Here is a 19,737-nt window from a genome sequence, read left to right on the forward strand (position 1 = left end):
TTTCAAAATGGCTGAGATATCCAAAGCAAAAAGATCCTAATAAAAGGTGGGAGCCACCTTTCATTAGGATCACTTTGTTTTACTTTGTTTTTTGATATCTCGCCCATTTCAAAGCCGACTTTCATCAAATAAACTTTGAACTCCTCTTAGAATTGTAGGCTTTTTAGCATTTCATAAAGTGGTTTCTAAGTATCTTGCAAAAAGTAAGAAGCTGAATTCCCTACTCAACCAATACGATACCATCCCTTTCAGGTAATTGAGTGAATTAGAATTACTGTGGCTTGACATTGAAGCTGTATCTGTATAGTAAATTTATCATGCAGCCTCAGCGTGATCATTATGTAATATTACATGAGCACAGGCAATTTCTTGGGGAGAGCAACAGCAGCCTCCTTTCACAAAACATCTGGACAGTCTCAGAAGAGACTAACCACAAGTTGCTCATTTCCCCTGTACAGTGTGAAAGCTGCTTTAACAATTCATTGCGTGATGGCTATGGCACACACACACTCCCTCCCTACAGGCCATTTTTCTTTTTTTTTTTTTTGGTGTCGAAGGCACTCAAAGAAAAATAGAAGGAAAGCCAGGGATTACCTTGCATTAGTCTGTGTCTGAAACCAGGATGTGGCTTGAAATGTAATCCAGAGCTGCTGTTTAAGTTCTTATTCATGAAAATTTTTACCAGCAAAAATGGTATGAGCGAACCCATTTTGAAAAGAAGAAAAAGGAAAAAGAAAAAAGAAAAAAGGTCAATGAGCCAACCAAATCAGATTTATAATAGCAAAAAACTTGGTGACATATTTTATGTACAGGTAATTTACCACGAGTTAGTCAATGTCATATGTCGGACTTTGTTTTAAACTTTTGCTCCTCTCACTAGACACTTGAAGTTCTCTATGAAGTTATCAAGTTTCAGAACTACATTTCTGTGGCTTGGTGCTCATTCTTATCATTACAACATTTAATCCTCTGGGTTTTTTTTTTTTTTTTTTAGCATTTTCACAGTAAAGGCAGAATAAAAAAAAAAATATCACTTTCATTTCAGCCCTCTCTCTGATCACTTATAACTGGTTGTTTCGGTTGCACAATGTACACAACTTCTGAACTGCCTTTAAAATCTAGAAGTGGTTTTCTCAAGTTGCCAGTGCATTTTTACGGCTTAAAGTTCCTCATTCTGTCTTTAAATTGGCAAATACTTGCAAAATTCCCTTTCTGATTTTGCTCTGATTCTCAAAAGTTCAAGTAATTTCATACTCTCATCATTCTCCAGTAGAAGAAAAGGTTGCATAATTGAGAGGTGAAATATTAATGACAAGACACTAATTTCTGCAAAAATATACCCCCAGTACCTATGGGGTTAAGGGAGTTCAGTAAAGAATATGAGGGATGTTGGCGGCCTGCAACCTGGATGCTAAGCCCCATGAAGACACAAGGCATCAATAAATCAACCATTTTGTATAGGAGAAGAGCGTCCATCTCTACAAAACTGCTGGCTTGTTAGTAGAAAAACTAAAATTGAAGTACCACATCCCTGGGTTCATATAACCCTATTTCAACATGAAAATTCGTAGTTCCTAGAAATCCATCTACAAAGCGAGTTTTTGTACACACAGAAGGGCCTGGAAATTAATTCAGAAGAGCCTGAATTCAAACATTTGCCTGAAAACTTGAATTCCCACCAGCGACCTCCTTCTCTGCTTCTGGAGTACATGGCCTTGGATAAGATGTTACGGTTTGCTCCACGAAGAGATACAGAGCCAAGGTTGTGTGTAAAGATTGTCCAGCCTTGCTCGAGACATGTCGATAAACACAGACACAGACACACAAAAAAGGGGGGGGGGAAAGAGGAAATTGTAGGAGCATTCCTGCGAAGGCTACTATGATAGTCTTGATACGCCAGCACCGATCGACTGTCTTCCTTCCTTCCTGCCTGCTCCTCTCTCCTTGCTACAAAAGTCCGAGGTCTGACAAAACGATCGACCCCTGACCCACTCCTGGAGGGCTTCTACCGGCCCCTTCTGATCACTTCCTGTGAGATCTCCGGTGTCTGCATGGAAGGAGGAAGGACAGGACAACATTTGAAACTGAACCAAAAAAAAAAAGAACCAAACACAACAGGATGCAGTATACCCATCATACGACAAGCCTATCCCTAAGCTATGTATACAATCTTTAACTGTTGCTAAGAAAATAGCGACAGAGTCCGTGCATCTAGGCAACAAGAAAATAGCAGCAGACTGAGTTTGAATTCAGCATACATGGAAACGCCCCTTATGCACGCACAAAGATGAAAATATCCACAAAAAATAAAGGACAGCAGTGGATTTATTCAAACTTCTATGGCTGTCACTGGTCAAGGTAGATATCCACGTCAAAATGGTAAAAAATATAATCAATGCAAAAAAAGAAATTAAAGAATGCATCAAACATAGTACAAATTAAAACAAAAACAAACATATCCCACATCCCTTCAAATGATTCGTTGTTCTCTTTCTTTTTATTTTCATTTTTTTTATCATCACGATAACCAACAGAAATCATACCACAAAACAATGGCTTCCACATCAATGACATCTGGTCGCCAAATCAGCAGACACAGCGGAACCAGGAGCAGCAGAAAATCACCACACACCTGCCTAAACACACACACCTTTTATTTCCATTGTTATCACATTCATAGAGCACACATGGTATGGCATAACCTCACGCACACCATCGTATACTGTAGGTACACATTTGCTGTGTTTAAATCAAAATTGGCTGTGAGCGTGCCCTGCATCCACAAATATTCGGTATCTTATATGGAGGATTAAAAGAGTACATGTATAGCTGTGATGTCTAATTGTGTAGAATTTAGAGCTCTTTCCATGATCTGAATACAAAGCACCAGTTTTACTGGGTAGAATAATGATTGAAATTTGGAGTGGAATGGCCCTCAGAAGCCTGCTCCCAGGCCACAATGGTGAACAGTATCTTGTCAATAATGACACTCCCTACCCCTAAGGATAATTTTTCCTAATCCGATCAGAACGCACTATGAAGAAAATCATAAAAGGGCATTTAGATTCAGCATTAGGAGGATTGGACTTTGCTATGACTTATTACCCCCGTTAATGTAGTTGATTGTGGTCACTATTATGCAAAAAGAAGAACACCTGATTGGGCTTCCATTTTAATCAAAACTATCACTATTCAGGGTACAAAAATGCAATATGACTGGGTTGAATCACTTCCTGGATTATGTGGGGAGGCTTTTGAAATCTCCAGTTATGGCCTTTTTTGGCTCTTGTCCCTTGGCCCTCATGGAGGACACAGTCTGAACCATCTTCGTAAAACCTTGTGTGCCTTACTCCTAGCAATGATTCTTCCCAAGTTAAAATTGAACAATGGATCTTATAAAGACATTTGAATTAAAAAAAAACAACAAACAAACAGACAGACTATGGAAAATGTGCAATGTCAGATGGACAAAGAGTAACTGCAGTAGCTCACTTGCTCCATTGACTCGGGTGAGCTAAAAATTAGAGGTAGAAGAACATTGGTATATGGGGGGGGGGGGGATCAGACATGACATACTACCCCCCCCCCCCCCCACACACACACACACACTTTCTGTGCATGACACGCCACTCTCCTCTCCCCCTCCCCCTGTCATCATTCACTGCAGCGCTAATCATTGTGAGCAAATTACAAGTAACATGCTCCATTATAGCTCTGGCTGAGTCACAAACCACAAACTCTAACCACAGAGGTTACAGTGAGTTACAAGGGAGATCTTCATGGCCAGCCAATAGGTGTGAGGTAGCATGCTTACTATGCACTGCCTTAACCTTTGAATACAGCATGCTGCCTTGACACTGATCCCTACAACACATGTGCACTGAACTTTAATCCACACAAACATAACACACCCCAAAAACACATCACACTCCCTTTATGATGAGCAAGGTCTAGAGTATTAAACAGTGATAGCCCCCCCTCCCCATAACATGCCTGACTCGGCCGACAGTTTGCCAACTTTGCTAAGAGCACAACTGCGTACAAACCGACTGATAAATCACAGTATTCCAGTGCATTAAAAGCATCATAGCTTTTCATAAAATAGCAAAAGTTGTATTTTTTTCCCCCACAACTTTGCTTTACTGCATTTCTAGAATAAACACTTAAACACTCTTAACATAAACACTATTACAGATAGTTTCAAAAGATACTACGGCTGTGAAAAACAGAATGTTTTAGGAAAGTGTTCATGCGTTACGGTTTCAGAATAATGTGGCACACAGGGGGCTTAAACTTTGGCACACGAAGAGTTAACCCATTCCTTATGGGAACCTTGTAACCAAGCTCCCGTGGCATCAACTCATATATGAGAACCTGGTATACCAGTTTCCCAAAATGTAGACAAGAGTGTCAACATTCTTGGCCTACATTCAAGGTTGTATGTGTTATTCTGGCAAGAAAAATTACTTCTATCAGTATCTGTTCTTTTGTGTATCAAAATTGTGTGAGTTCTTGGTCTACACAAAATTTACTCTTTTCCAATGCAGTAGTATGCTTGTTTTGCTATAAGACTTGTATGAAGACATACACAGCCATCAAGGCTGAGCTCACTACATTTTGACTTTTGCCGACCCAATTGGGGTGTTCTTATAGAGAATAACAAAAGAATTTGTGAGCCCATCAGCGCACGCTCTATTCATACCTCACGTCCCATTGATATTTTGCACTGTTTGATGGCACATGCAGTTGACTGTGAAAAGAGATACATGCAATGCTTGACTGCTTTCGCATAGGCTGATATACCAATCTGTTTGTTCTCTGTTGATGGGCAAAAAGAATCTCGTTTGGGGGCATTGAAGGCTCTCAGAGGGTCTAGGGCAATTACCCCCTGGGCGATTACCCCCAACCCTTCCCCTGACCTTAATCCTGAACCTAATCCTAAACCAAACTCTATATCCTAACCCTAACTCTAATCTTTACTTTCACCTTATCACTAAACTAGTATTCAGCCTGGGGGGGGGGGGGGGGGGTAATTGCCTTGATACGCTCTCAGAGAATTGTGGGAGGAACAGGTTAAGAAGGTGAGACTCCTTTGCCTGTCTTTGTACATGTGGGGGTTTTGGGGTGTTTTTTTTAATCCCTCTCTTTACATAGAATTACAGGGAGATCATACTTTATAGCGAGACTAGACAATATTTGGTTTACAATGAGAATCATACCTGATTTACATACTTGACCTCATCAAGTATTCTCTTCTCAGAATCTGTCTTGTTGGATCATGCAGACATTTCACACAACTTTCCACAAAATGGCTCTCTCTGGACTAATCATTGGCACTCTTTGAATATGTTCACCTCATTGATTTTTTTTTTTTTTTTTTGGCTGTGTAATATAAGAATTAGTGGATTCCTCTGGATAATCATATAATATATGCTATAAAGGTTGTTAGAAAGATAGTGGTTCCTCCAACAAATGATATGTACAAAATGTTGAGGTTCTTCACCACTTCTTACACTCTAGCTAGCCATATGATTGAGATGGGGATACATAAAGCTAATATAGAATGTGCTATCTCTAGTAATATCATGGAATTAAATCTGTGCATTATTTGTTTTATAATATGGGTCTATGACATCAGCTAGTAAATCTTTGCATTACAATACAATGGGGCTGGTCTGCAACAGGTCGTGCAGATGACGTGTTCTCTGCAGTTTTTTAATAGAAAACTTTTTTTTTTTTTTGTAATAGTAATTCAGCTCCATTGTTGTTGTTGTTGTGAAGTTTTACATTCTCTTTTTTTGTCCCATTCATTGCACACAATCAAGGGTCATGGTCTGATTAAGTGCTGGAATAGACCTATACTTCAGGGCCACTTTCCTCAATACACACTTTTACAAAGTGTGTGCTTTCTTTCCATTATTTAGATAGGTTATGAGATTCCATTTAAATTGAGTTAGAAACCACTTTAAAGCTCAAAGTTTGCTCTTTCAGAATCTGACCTCACCTAAAAATCAACATCTGGCGACTTTTTGTTTGTTTTGTGATGCAGGGTCACATATATAGCTGCACAGAGCAATCGGTAACCTGCCACAGGATGCATGCAGTACAAATACGCTTTTTTGGTGTTCACTTTTTGCACTCCTGTGCATCAGCAAAATAATAAGTAGAGCACACAACTCATTGCAACACTTCTCATTGGCTACATTCTTTAACTCGTTTTATAACTGAGCATCTTATCCCACTGACTTGCTACCTTGTTAGTCTGCCTAGTTAGAAAGTGATGTGATGTATATCCATGCCCATGAAACACTGGCAGCAGAACGGTAGTGGTCAGCAACTATATTTTGTACATGCCAATAGGCCCTGTTTCATATTAAAGAGCTGTTTGAAAAGTTACGCATGACTTTATGAATGACCGGAATATGAAGTGCCAATATGTGTGCCCATTTTTTTTTTTCCCCCTTGCATTTTAACAAAGTACGACTGTACGTCAATATTTCATCTACACTGGCAAAAATCACTTTCAACTAAAAACATGTTCTAAAATGAAAGATTAATCATGATCATCTGAAAATTTCAACTTTAGCTATTGAAATTAACAACAATAAGGAACCCACTTCGCTTGCCATATTCAAGTTGTTCATTAAAGTTGTGTACAACTTTACAAACAGCCTTATGAAACAGGGTTCTGGAGTGACAGTTGTTGCAGCTGGGACTCACCTGTCGTCCGGCGAGACAGATCTGTGTCTGTGATGGTGGCGGTCATCTCTGTCATGGTGATAGTTGCGTCCTGAGGAGGAGAGAAGAGAAAGCTCGTTTATGAAATACTGACCGATACTGGCAAAAAACATATCACTCACTGGTGGTACACAGGTTGCAGGTCAAGGAAGGTAACCAGCTACTGAAATCATACACTGGTATCAGCACATAACAAGCACGATGGATTTCAATTCTACTTGACCACATGTTTATGAACTGATTACATTGGCTTGCAACCATGTCTAGTCCCATCAAAACACCTGGATAGGAGTCTATGCCGTGACAATCATTACCTGTTCCATGACATTTGCTCCTGCGACAATTGCTCCCATGAAATATCTGCACGCTGAAAGCCAAACATAAAGCCTACCCACAAACATAACCCTAACCCTAATCCTAATCCTCACATCAAACTAAACCTAAAACCCTATCACAACCCTAACCCTATTTAATATATCCCTTGGAGAAAAGAAGACTGAGGTAATTGTCGCTGGAGCAAATGTCCCGTCTCCATCATTACCATCAGCACACCTACTTGAACACAATGTAAATGACACTTTGAGGTGGAGTTTCTGACGATGCTAAGACAATTACCCTCCAAACACTACTGAATGGCCCCAGCTACCTCCACAACAATTACTCCTATGGCAAGTATGTACTCCAGTGGACCATTTATCGCGTTGGGGGGGGGGGGGGGGATGTAGGTAATTGTCAATTGTCCTTAGGGATAATTATCCCTAGGGGTAATTGGCCTGGGGATAGTTGTCTGGGGGTAATTGTCTGGAGGGGGAGAAGGGTAGTTGTCTGGAAAATGGTCATGAGTTGGTTGAGCTCAAAAGTATAAGAGTCTACCACTAGTCATTACTGGGTCCACTGGTACCTGGTAAATAAGACTCTGTACTTGAGCATACTGTATGGGGTCCTGCATTCAATTCCAGGCCAATGAATATGTTCTTTAATATCCAGCCATTCAATCCTGGGGAATTTTGCTGCAAAGATCATCATCTTGTAATCACTAAGTTAGCACCTCCGAATTTCTAGGCACATCTTATATACATTTAAAAAAGAAAAGAAAAGAAGGTAAGCTGGGACTGGTAAAATTGTTGATTCCGAATCAGCACAAAATCAGAAAGACTCTTATTTAAGTTTCTACTATTTGAAAAAGAAACAGGAACTCAATCTTCTTAAATCTATGCTTCACATTGAAAAATCCTTCATAAATCTTGCAATTAACAGGCATTTGAAACACCTGTAATTGAAACAAACACTCATATTTGAGTAAGAAAAAGGGCTTACACTACTGACATGTGATTTCTGGGTCTTGATGGGTCACTAGGATTTCTTTTTCCTTCCCAAGATGCCCTTGTCAGCTCAAATATAAAAATGGGCACCTGGCAATATGTTATGATAATAACATATGGGCTCCAAGACTTTTGCACAAGAAGCAACTCTGACATTTATACCATACATCTATTTCATAAACTTAATTATGCAGATAATGCAGATAATATTTAAAATATATCATGGTTGTAAAATTGAACCAGCCAGAGAAATCCACACTTTCCTGATGCTGCAATTATTCACATGATATCCGTATTGAAAGCAAACTTTGGAGTTTGTGACCTTTTGATCGCACCACACAGTGCAGTCAAAAAGTCACCTTTCTCTTGCACATGGAAGCATAATATCACCACAGGGGCAGTGACTGTGATGATTATCCATCTCTTCTAAGCCCTCTATACCCCCAGTGCTCGCAAATTTAGTGTGAATCATATTCAGCCTTTGGGAAAGCAATTTTCATACAACCGTCCGCATTATTATTTTTCTGCCGATGATTGAGGGATGCATTTCTGAAAGGGGCATTAGATTTTATACAACACATAATTAGAATGTAGCTATCCGATTGCCCATCACGTGACATTTAGTTAAATGTTCCATCGCATGCTGTGGCTGCCAGTCGTGCAATTTTGTTTGAACAAAAATGGATAGCGCATGGCTGACGTCACCCATTTCCATTGACTCCCGTGTTCAACTCAAGATTGACTCCAAGTTTTTGTGCCATCGCATGGCTCTGATGTCACAATAAACAAACATTTGCCATGCACACTCAACAATCACAAGCCAGCTTACAAGCACATAATTTTGTCACTCTTTTTTGTAAACGAACTTCAAGGGATTGACTTTGCACACGTATGTACACGGTGACTGTGACTGTGCAGCTACTCATTTGCCTTTAACGGAAAATAGCTGCCATTTCTGTGCTAAATTCAAGAATCTGTGTGGACCACATCTGTTGACGTTCGAGGTGTTGTATAAAACAAATAGTGTGTGGTCTTTACTTGCGCAATGGAACAAGATTTCGCACTCTGTGAAAGATGAGGCGCACTATTCGCCTCGTTGAATAGAGCGCCTCTATCTTTCACCTCCTGCGAAATCTTGTACCATCGCACTCGTGACCATTCCCTATTTGTATAATGTAACATTAAAGATCTTGGAGGCCTACCTGGAGAGCGGTGTCTACGATCCCTCTCCCTGGACCTGCTCCTGGCTCTGTCCCTCCTGGGGCTGCGGCTCCTCCTCCTCTCTCTCCTCGGTGATGGACTCCGTCTCCTAGGGGACGGACTTCTTCTCCTGCAGGGGGGGGGGGGGTACAACATCAAAACTTAGCCATGGAATATGACGCAGATTTCTAAATTTGTGTTCATTTGACATTTGGCATGCATCCAGGGTTCGAAATTGGCAATGGTCCGCTGGCCATTGGCCACCCGAAATCACGTCGGACTAGCTAAAAATCGAAAAATTCTGAAGTTACTAGTCCGTCTGGCCAGCCAAAATATTGTTTCAGTGTCAAAATTGATTCTAAGTAGTCCGCCTGGCGAGTAAAAAAAAAAAAAGAAGTTAAGTGCGACCCCTGGCATCGAGCATTAGACTTTTGTAATAGAACCATGGGGGGGGGGGGGGGGGGATTTACATAAACAGGAAAAAATAATGCCTCTGGCACCCTTTGGGCGGAGGCATAAAAAAAGAATTCTGCAATAACTGTGGCAGGGTAATTATCACTTTTAATGCCAACCATCACACTGGTGACTGCCTTTGTATTTTGAATGACATTGTTTCTCTGCGTTTATCCACTATGACTACCAGTCTTATGGAGTCGAAGCCATTCATTGAGCTTTCCTTTTTTGGTTCTTTTTTTTTTTTTAATGAAAAGTGTAATTTGTTGGCTTTTGATCCCACGTAACTTGTCAAAGCCAGACTTCAACATGACAGACTTAGTTTACTATGACATGGGAAATTCACTTCAAGTTAATATCAATCCTCACAAAGCTCTCTGAAGCAACTGGCTTTGGAAATGAATTACAGAACCAAAGATTTGCCATGTCATGTTCTGAGGCTAAGACAAGCTTGTCCGAACAAAAGACTAAGATGAGATTGCCATATTTCTATTTCATTTTCCAAAACATTTTTTTTTTCATTACTTATTTCAAACACTGTGTTGATTTATATTCATATAATATTCACTGCCATTTATTTCAATACAGACTATTTTCTTCACAAAGCTAGAGGGCGCACTTCCTCTTAAGAGATTACACTGCCAACTACTGCACATCTCATATGGCTGATTATGACTTGAAACTTAGACTGTTCACAGATTCCATCATAGCTTGCATGAGTAGTACCACTTCTCTCTAACCTTCAACACTTTACACAAATCGTTTGGGACGAACATGACAAGACTGAAATAATTAGCAAGAAACCTTAATCAACAGATTCTATGACTGTTTAAATGAATTATAAAAGATTAAAAAAAAAATAACATAACAAAATGCAAATATTCTTAACACGATCCCTAAACAAAACATGGAAAGAAAGGAAGACTTGATGCAGGTGATTTTTTTTTTGGTCGCAAAAACCATTGATGGCAGTCCATACCTTCTGGGTGATCTGCTTCTACTCCTTCTGTAGCGAGGAGAAGGACTCCTGCGTGGTCTGTCATAGTCGTGATATGAGCCTCTGTGTCGCTCCGGGGATCTTTGAATATCCTAAAATGTGGAAAATTATGAAAGGGTAAGAGCGATAAGTGCAACTGGGGAGCCAACAGATTTTATGATCAACAGGAGAGTAATCAGCCTCTATTGTTGTATGTGAGGTCTTGCATTTAATCCATTGGGGATGGACTGATTCTGCTAAAACACGCATTTACCATAAACACCAGCCCGAGTATAATTGGGACTCGTCCTCAACGGGTAAGAGGGTACTGGATATGAACTTTCAATTCAAGATGGATTTGAAAATTTAAAGGGGATGGCTAGTAACTGATCAGTGGGAATCAGTGGGAATGCTGGGGATGATTGTTTGGGGACAATCATCTTGGGATGATCGTTAACGGGGCCGTTAACGATCGCTCGACACTGTACAGGCATGCTAACCTGGAAACATTGAACTGCACATTACTTGAATAGGAGACCCTTCTGAAGCAAATCATTTTCACACAACAATAGATATATAATGTACTCTTAAATGAATCCCACAAGGATTGGAACAATCATCCCCCAGCATTCCCACTGATTCCCACTGATCAGTTACTAGCTATCCCCTTTAAAAACATTTATAACTCACTGGTATCAGATATTCCAAATTGAGCAAAATAAGGGATAAACGTACCCCAACTCAAGGAATGCTACTTTGTAGAAAAATAGCTTTGAATTTATGTGTCTTGGAACATGTACTGATTCACCCTTTATTGCCCATTCTTCTTCTTCAAACAATGTTGTTTCCACTGATGGGGAAAAGGGATAGCGATGTTACCATGACAACTTACTGGCATTTCCATCTCGCCTTCACTTGACTCCTCCTCCATGTCATCCAAGTCTTCCTCCAGGGGACTCACCTTGGGGGAGAAAAAAAAGAAAAAAAGAAGAGATTTGTCAGGGATTAAAAACATTCAATGTCTGCTTTAAGACTGAATTCTCTCTATGTTTGTCGTGTGAAGCATTAATCTCTCTCCTCAATTATTGTGTTTCTTTCAAAGGGATACAAAGATTCCAAATGGACCATAGAGATGAAAGACAAAGGATGGTGATAGGGGAAAACAAACGGGAATCAACATAAAGAACCTATGCAATGCAAATGCATGTTGACTTGTGTTGATTTATAATACCCTGATTATCCCTTATCTTGCCAAAAGATAGTTGAAATGTGTCATACATTCTGAAATAAGTTTTCAACATTTTTTTTTTTCTTATCAAAGATTATTTGGATACATCCCCTCAAAATTTCAAAACCAAGATTTTGCTGACTACATCATCTGTCAATAGCTGCTAAGGTAATGATGTGATTAACATAAGACATTGAGATGCACCTTCCCCTACACTGAGCATAACTTTCATGTTTCCATGTTATTACTATAATTGACAGAAGACATGGCAAACTACAGTGGATAACCTAAGGGATATGCCAAACATGGACCGTGTCAATATCAAACATTATTCCGGCTTTTGTCAATCATGATGAAACTAGAAATGTCGCTTTGGCGACTGGTATGCCTCCGCCATAATGCATGATTTTCCCAATAGGTCTAGATAGTACATGTGGACACTGTGTGATTACATTTTCACAAAATTGGCAAAATATTGGAATGACAAGTTTGTCACAAATGTGTTGAATGTTCACCTTCCTTGACGTAGGTTTAATTGGATGAATAGGAGAGCATGTATCTAGGGATTTAAGGACTTTAACTTGACTTTGAACCATTCATACATTTAGGCATTGAGTAATTTTCAAGGTACAGGTGTGGAGAAAAAGTGCAATTTCTGAATTAAATAGTAAATTGTTACCTTTTTCATCTGGCCCTTGACCCCAAAATTCATGAGATAATTACTTTCAGGTAGAACATGCATAATATGTACTAAGTTTCAAGGTAACTTGAGCCACTTCTGAGATATGGAGGAAAAAGTTAGTTCAGCACTTTCAATTGATCTTTGACCTTTTGACCTTTGAGGCAAAAAGAGAAAAAAAAAACTTTCCAGAGAATTTCTATTAGGTTACACATGCATACACCAAGTGTAAAAAAATAACCCTGCTGGCATTGCATAAATATGAGGGTAATAGTAAAATTTTGAAGTCTTGCACTTGACCTTTGACTCCTGACCTTTGACCCCATGAACCCTACATTCTCTAGATAATCACTTCCAGTCAGTACATGTATATACTATGTTCCATGAAGATAACTTGAACAATTTTCCATGGTACAGAGAAAAAAAAGAAGTTTTCATATTTCTACTTGACCTTTTGACCTTTGACCTCATGACCCAAACTTTGCACCAGAGAATCTTAATTGGGTAATACATGTATACACTAGTTCCAAGAAAATATCTTCAGGCATTCAATAGATATGGTGGAAATAGTGAAATTTAATGTATTTGACCCTGACCTTTTGACCTTTGACCTCATGACCCAAACTTTCACCAGAGAATCTTAATTGGGTAATACATGTATACACTAAGTTTCAAGAAAATATCTTCAGGCATTCAATAGATATGGTGGAAATAGTGAAATTTAATGTATTTGACCCTGACCTTTTACCTCATGACCCAAACTTTCACCAGAGAATCTTAATTGGGTAATACATGTATACACTAAGTTTCAAGAAAATATCTTCAGGCATTCAATAGATATGGTGGAAATAGTGAAATTTTATGTATTTGACCTTGACCTTTTGACCTTTGACCTTGAGCATGTGCACCCAAAAGTTGATAGGCACAACTTCACCCCCTAATACACATACATGCCAAGTTTCATTAGGATACCTCAACAGGTTTTGATAGTTACCTTGTCCACAAAATTCATTACGGACGGACGGAAGGACGGACGGACGGAAGGACGGACTGACGGACAGAAGGACGGACGGAAGGACGGACGGACAACCCGAAAACATAATGCCTCCGGCACCACTTCGTGGCGGAGGCATAAAAACTGTACAAGCTGGTCAATGACAAAGCTTGGCCAAGGGCTATTAACAGCCTTTCTTCCCATCAAAGAATTACAGTAAATGCATCCTCTCACCCGAGGTTCCAGCTGTTCCGTTTCCTCCAGGACATGTCTCTTCTGCACACGAGGCAAGATGATGTCACAGACCCGTTCCTCATGGAGCAGCTCGTCGATGAATTCGTCGACATGGGACAGATAAAATGCTAGGCCGCGCAGGAATCAGATACACAGAGATAGAGCAAGATAAAGGGATGGAAATGTTTGTAAATGAAGCAATAAAAATGATAAGAACTTTGGTTTTGTTTTGTTTTGGAAGCATCTACTGATTGCCCAACAATGTCACCATCACAAGACACTTTTCAAGAAGCTCTTTGGCTAGACACACTATTGTTTTCCCCAAACACACATTTTGTGATGTCTTCACTTTGGTGTTAGATCTTGGCCTCATTTCATCTAAAGAATTGATTATAAATTTCCTTATCACACAGGCTGCCATAGACTTACGATAGAAATCAACTATATAATCAATTCTAACTCTTCATACAACAGGGCCTTGGTGTGACATAAATTCTCAATACATTGTAAGTCCAATCCCCAAATCAGGAAGGACTCGATTTTTCTTTATCAGGATGTGGAAAAGACACAAAATTTTTCAGAAAACCTCTGGCAGAAATAGGGATATTTTGGCAGCGCTGTGTTATGAGTGCATCATTATCTACAGAAGGAAATACTGTAAACAAACAAACAAACAAACAAACAACATGATGAACACCACACCAGATAACACATGTTCTTCATTGCTTAATAACATCATACAAGATTTGTGCTCTACTGTAATTCCAGCACATCCTAATATTATTACTTCCACCAAGGAACTGGGAGGTTAAGTGATCATCAGCATTGGTTTGTCTGTTTGCAAAATAACTCAAAAAGTTGTGTACGGATTAAAATGAAACTTGCATAAAAAGTCAACATTGACACAAGGAATACCTCATTCAACTTTGGTAGTGATCCGGGAATTTTCATGGATTTTTGAAAGATTTTTTCATCTTTTGGCATATAAGGTCAACAAACTTGGGGTTCAAGCTGTGCGTACTGGAGGTTTCATACACGCACTAAAAAGCCTGTGCCCTGTTCGGGCCAGGCGCAATGCAATTCATTCCATTTGGGGAAATTGCATGCATGTAGGGGTGAAGTGATTTGCTGGCTTGGTGGAGGTCTGTGCTCTCTGAGTGCTTTTCTAGTATTCATTTCAACTTCACTGAGCTTACCTCCTTCCTTATCCTGTCTTCTGACTTTCCTGTAGTCATTGTATAGTGGCTCCAGGTACTTGTATACATCTAGGCTATCCCCTATCAGCCTCATGTACGTGGCTCCAAGGCAGCGGACATATCTGACAAACCAAACAAACATGAACGCAAATGAAATGGAGGAACTGAAAAAAAAAAAAAGCAAACAGGTTTCATAAAGCATCTTAAACTTCTGATATTTTTGACACTTTTTTTTTTGTCCTATGAATAGAGAAACTCCAGTGGTATTGTATGTATTAATTTCCATTCATTCACGCTATTTCTTCCATAACACCAGTACACCGATTAATTCATTATCCATAATTTCTAAAAACAATTTTCAGCTTCCGGCAATTTATTTGATTCCTTTCTATTACTTACATCTGAAGTCTAACTGGAAATGGAATGGAATTTTGATTTAAAGTTGAACAGAGCAAAGTTTGCACACATCTTCAGTTGCAGATAAAAAAAAAAAAAAAAAAGATATATACAACAAAACATTACTACAAAGACTCCTTTAATACCAAGCAGAGAGGTATAAGTTGACTTACTTGAAGTCCTCATTCTTGATGAACTCTATAATGATGTCTTTCTCAGGTTGGATCTGCAGCATCTTCAGGAGAAGGCAGAGGAATGGAGAGGGTTTGATGTTCCCGCCATAAGTTCCACCAACGTAACGCAGCTCCATGGCTTTGTCTACCAGTAACTCGGCTGTGAAATGCAAAATAGAGATAGCTGCATGTCATTTTTTTTTTTTTAAGTAAAAATTATATCAAATAGTGAAGGACCTCCCGCATCACCTCTCTCCAAAAATCCAGACAAGAAACTAGATGTAAATTTACTCTTTTTTTCACTTGGCCTAAAAAATTCACTGAGCCTGTCATGTCTAAACAGAAAAATCTTTCTGACCAGAGGAGTTTTTTATCTTTTTTTTCTTTTACTTTTATCTTTACGGCCCTCCTCCATATTATTCAGGACAGGATTCCATGAAGCCAGATGTAGTCTTCACAGAACATATCCCCAATGACAAGATACAGACCAATCTTTCGGTCAAGTCACGTCAGCCTAGCTAGACTGATACAGTGGCCCTAGTGGCTGGTAGTCTGACCACCATTTTTTTTTATACACTTACAGGCGTAGGTTTCAATAATCATAAAGCCAACAGCACTGTCAGCCTACAGCTACAGGATCCATTGGCATCGGGGATGATCAGTGGCGTAACTACGGGGGGGGGGGGGCATGGGGGGCACATGCCCCCCCCCCCCCATCCGCTGGTAAAAAAAAAGAGAAAAAAAGAAGAAAAAAAGAAAACAAAACCCTACCAAAATGGTAATTCAAGGGTTAGTAAACTGCTTTTGAAATCGACATGAAAGGATGATCAAGAAAAAAGATATATTTTTCTAAGATTTCTTTTAACCATATAATTAAAGAGGTATTATAGTGAAACATTGTTCAAAAAGCCCGGAGACGACAAAAGATTGTGATTCAGTGTGATTCCTGGTTGGCACTTTGAATACAAGCAGGATGTGCGCAGTGTACTCAGAACATCGGAATGGCAAAAAGAGTCGCTGCAATGTTGCGCAACGTGATGTTTGATAGGTTGTACACATTTGCTATCAAAGCTTGATCATTGATTTTGCAGTGTTGCTTTACATACTAGTCTATATTAAAATGCCTTGCATTGCCAATAATAAGACTTGACCTTGGCTATTTCCTAACTTTTCCATCTATATGAAACACACACATTCACAAACACAAACAAATTAGGGGATGCTCTCTATAAAGTGCAGATTTTGGACATCCTTCTCCCGCTTGGTCACTTTGACGCCCCCTCGCTGGTCATACCTCCCCCAATCATGAACATAAACCGACACCCTTGACTACCAGTGGCGGATCCAGGGGCGCACCGGGCGCCCCCTCCCTCCAAAGCAAAAAAATATATATGTAGCTACAAACGAGTTTTGGGACTGTAAAATGTCAAAATTATTACGCTCGCTCGGTTCGCTCATTCGCATTTAAACATTATGCAATTGTCCTGATGCTGCTGTCAATAATTGCCAGCAGTTGCGCCCGGTGCGTCCCCTCCCCTTAATTTCCAAAGCGAAAAAAATATAGCTACAAACGGCAGTTTGGGGACTGTAAAATGTCAACATTTTCTAGCTCGCTCGCTCGCATTTAATCGTTATGCAATTCTCCTGATGTTGCTGTAAGTAATTGCCAGCAGTTGCGCCCGGTGCGCCCCTCCCCTTCATTTCCAAAGCGAAAAAAATATAGCTACAAACGGCAGTTTGGGGACTGTAAAATGTCAAAATTTTCAAGCTCGCTCGCATTTAATCGTCATGCCATTCTCGTGATGTTATTGCCAGCGACTGCCAGCAGTTGCGCCCGGTGCAACCCCCTTAATTTCCAAAGCATACATACATACATATATTATCATATATGGCTACAAACGGCAGTTTTGGGACTGTAAAATGTCAAAATTTTCAAGCTCGCTCGCATTTAATTGTTACGTTATGCAATTCTGATGTTGCTGCCATGAGGTGCCCCCCCCCCCCCCCCCCAATGTCTTGACCCATGGTACGCCACTGGGGATGATCATGATGCAGGATCGGGAGTAAGTACAAATGTACATACATGCTGGCTAGCAACTAAAGTTCTCAGTCTAAAGAGCCCAGTCGCTGCTGTACGCAGAGATTCGCACAGCGGGTGCGTACTAAACAGCGTCGCGCGTCTTGTCGGGCTATCCCGCGAGCAGTTATGGCATGCGGCAGGCAGTTTCTTCTGCTGCCGCTTCTTTTACTGTCAAAAATTCGCCTTTGTCACCACAGAACATTATTTAGACGCACATTGTTTATTGGAATATAAACGAACTTTCTTCGATAGCAATGTGTGTTGGTACGTGTTGCATCGCAATATGCAATAGGCACTAAGTGTTCGACAGTAAGGTTGAAATTGTTACATCGCTGAACAGTCCCTGGTTTGAGATTGCCTATCTATGCATGATTTCATGGGTTTGTTGGAGGGAAAATGTGAGAAGAAAGGGTGGCTTCTAAATTATTTGCTTGCCAGATTCTGGCAAGCATTTTTCCCTCTTATTCCAAAACGCTTCCCGACTTTGATTTTCACTTGCCGCGGGAAAGCGCTCACTGTAATTTCACTCGCCTACCGGTAGACCTACGTCTGTACGACAAAATGTGTATCTGGTACTGCTGGTAGCGTGCAAAAATGCGTGCAGTTTTCCATAGCCAAGTGACGTACCATGACGCACCCCTCGTTCAAAAATTTGACCGACAATGATGGGATTTTGAGGCACCCCTCGGTCAAAAATTTGACGGACAAAGCTGGTAAAATGACGAACACCTGGGTCACAAATTTGACGGACCAAACGAGGAAATGACGCACCAATGTCCGGGGGTAGTGGGGTGAGTCATTACATTGACAAGTGCATTACCGACAGCATGCAGCATGGCAATTCTGGACGCACACATTTTTGCATACTAATGACATTGAATACGCGCGAAACTTTGTAGACTAGCCTCAGCTCACAGAACATTGTATGGATCAAAATCACCAAAATTGGCAAAAACGCGACACAAAAATGTAAAAACGCTACGAAATTCCCATTTTACATCTACCTCGGATTTAGAAGATGTCGATTTATCACAAGATTTTAGTGCGTGAACTGTCCGAAATGTTCAAGTTACACATTTTACCATAAAATGTGAAATTTGAGCCTCACATAATTTGATGGTTTTTCTTTGTCGTCCGCTTGGTAAGAACGTGTATGGTGAATTGTGGGTATAAATTGTGATTCTGGTGTAAGGACAAGGTGCAAAAGACGATTATTCCATTACGAAAATTGCCTCCGCTCCGGAATTATAATGCGATTTTACAGACCCAAAAAGACAACTTTTTGAAGAGGGGTAGGATATTTGAAGTCTATTTTCCAAGAATTGAAGCCGAATTCGTAGTTTTCAGGACTTTGTCAATATTGGCCAAAATTTCATCCTCTGAGTACGGAATTCAGAGCTACAGAAAGGACAAAAAAAGCATCCGGTGATACGATCAACTCTCCTTCCAGTCGCAGTTGAGAGGAGGGTAACGTTGCGTTGCTGTCAATACTAGGCGAGTAATTTACTCCGCACTCTACACATGCACACTCCAACAACAATACTAGTTTAAAAAAAAAAAAAAAAATGTAGTAGGCCCTTAGTTAGGACTAACAATGTTAGAAAGACGGGGCGTCTGGATCTCATCAACGCACTAACGACCGCAACACACCACCTCGCCCTCGCACGCACGCCAGCAACAGCCGACGCTCCTGCTCAGCGGCGGCGGCGAAGCCCGCCCGCCCGCTTCCAACCAGAAAGACCACATCCCACATCCCTGATGAAACGCAACGCCGCCGTTCGTTGCTAGTGCTGGCGGTGCACACTGACACTGTCACGATCACCGATCATCATGATCATGCCGATAACTGGGAACGAACCATATTTACAAGACACATTTTAGAGACTGTTACTACAACTCTTAACGAAAGATTCATACCACTGAGAGCAAAACATTCTTCTTTCCAATATCTCGATTCATAAATCCGAGAGCGGGTGATTTTCTCCACCAAATACTGCGGATTGGTACCCTTTATGCTACGAGCGTCTTTCACCGTGCGATTCGCCATCTTGCCTTCTAAAACACGGTA

The 19,737-nt window shown here is 40.3% G+C and overlaps 1 protein-coding gene across 1 annotated transcript; it reads right to left on the bottom strand.

The window, feature by feature from the left end:
• Nucleotides 1-1,910: 1,910 nt before the first annotated feature.
• On the bottom strand, nucleotides 1,911-19,716 carry LOC140236905 (pre-mRNA-splicing factor 38A-like). Its single transcript, XM_072316840.1, has 9 exons — nucleotides 19,587-19,716; nucleotides 15,590-15,749; nucleotides 15,021-15,142; nucleotides 13,825-13,952; nucleotides 11,582-11,650; nucleotides 10,693-10,802; nucleotides 9,263-9,390; nucleotides 6,721-6,790; nucleotides 1,911-2,047 (listed from the first exon to the last, which is right to left on the bottom strand). The coding sequence occupies exons 1-9, from the start codon at nucleotides 19,714-19,716 to the stop codon at nucleotides 2,023-2,025; spliced, it is 942 nt and encodes a 313-aa protein (XP_072172941.1). The 3' UTR covers nucleotides 1,911-2,022.
• Between the last annotated feature and the right edge of the window lie 21 nt (nucleotides 19,717-19,737).

The sequence above is a fragment of the Diadema setosum genome, chromosome 13 (assembly GCF_964275005.1).
Source record: "Diadema setosum chromosome 13, eeDiaSeto1, whole genome shotgun sequence".
Lineage (NCBI taxonomy): Eukaryota > Metazoa > Echinodermata > Echinoidea > Diadematoida > Diadematidae > Diadema > Diadema setosum.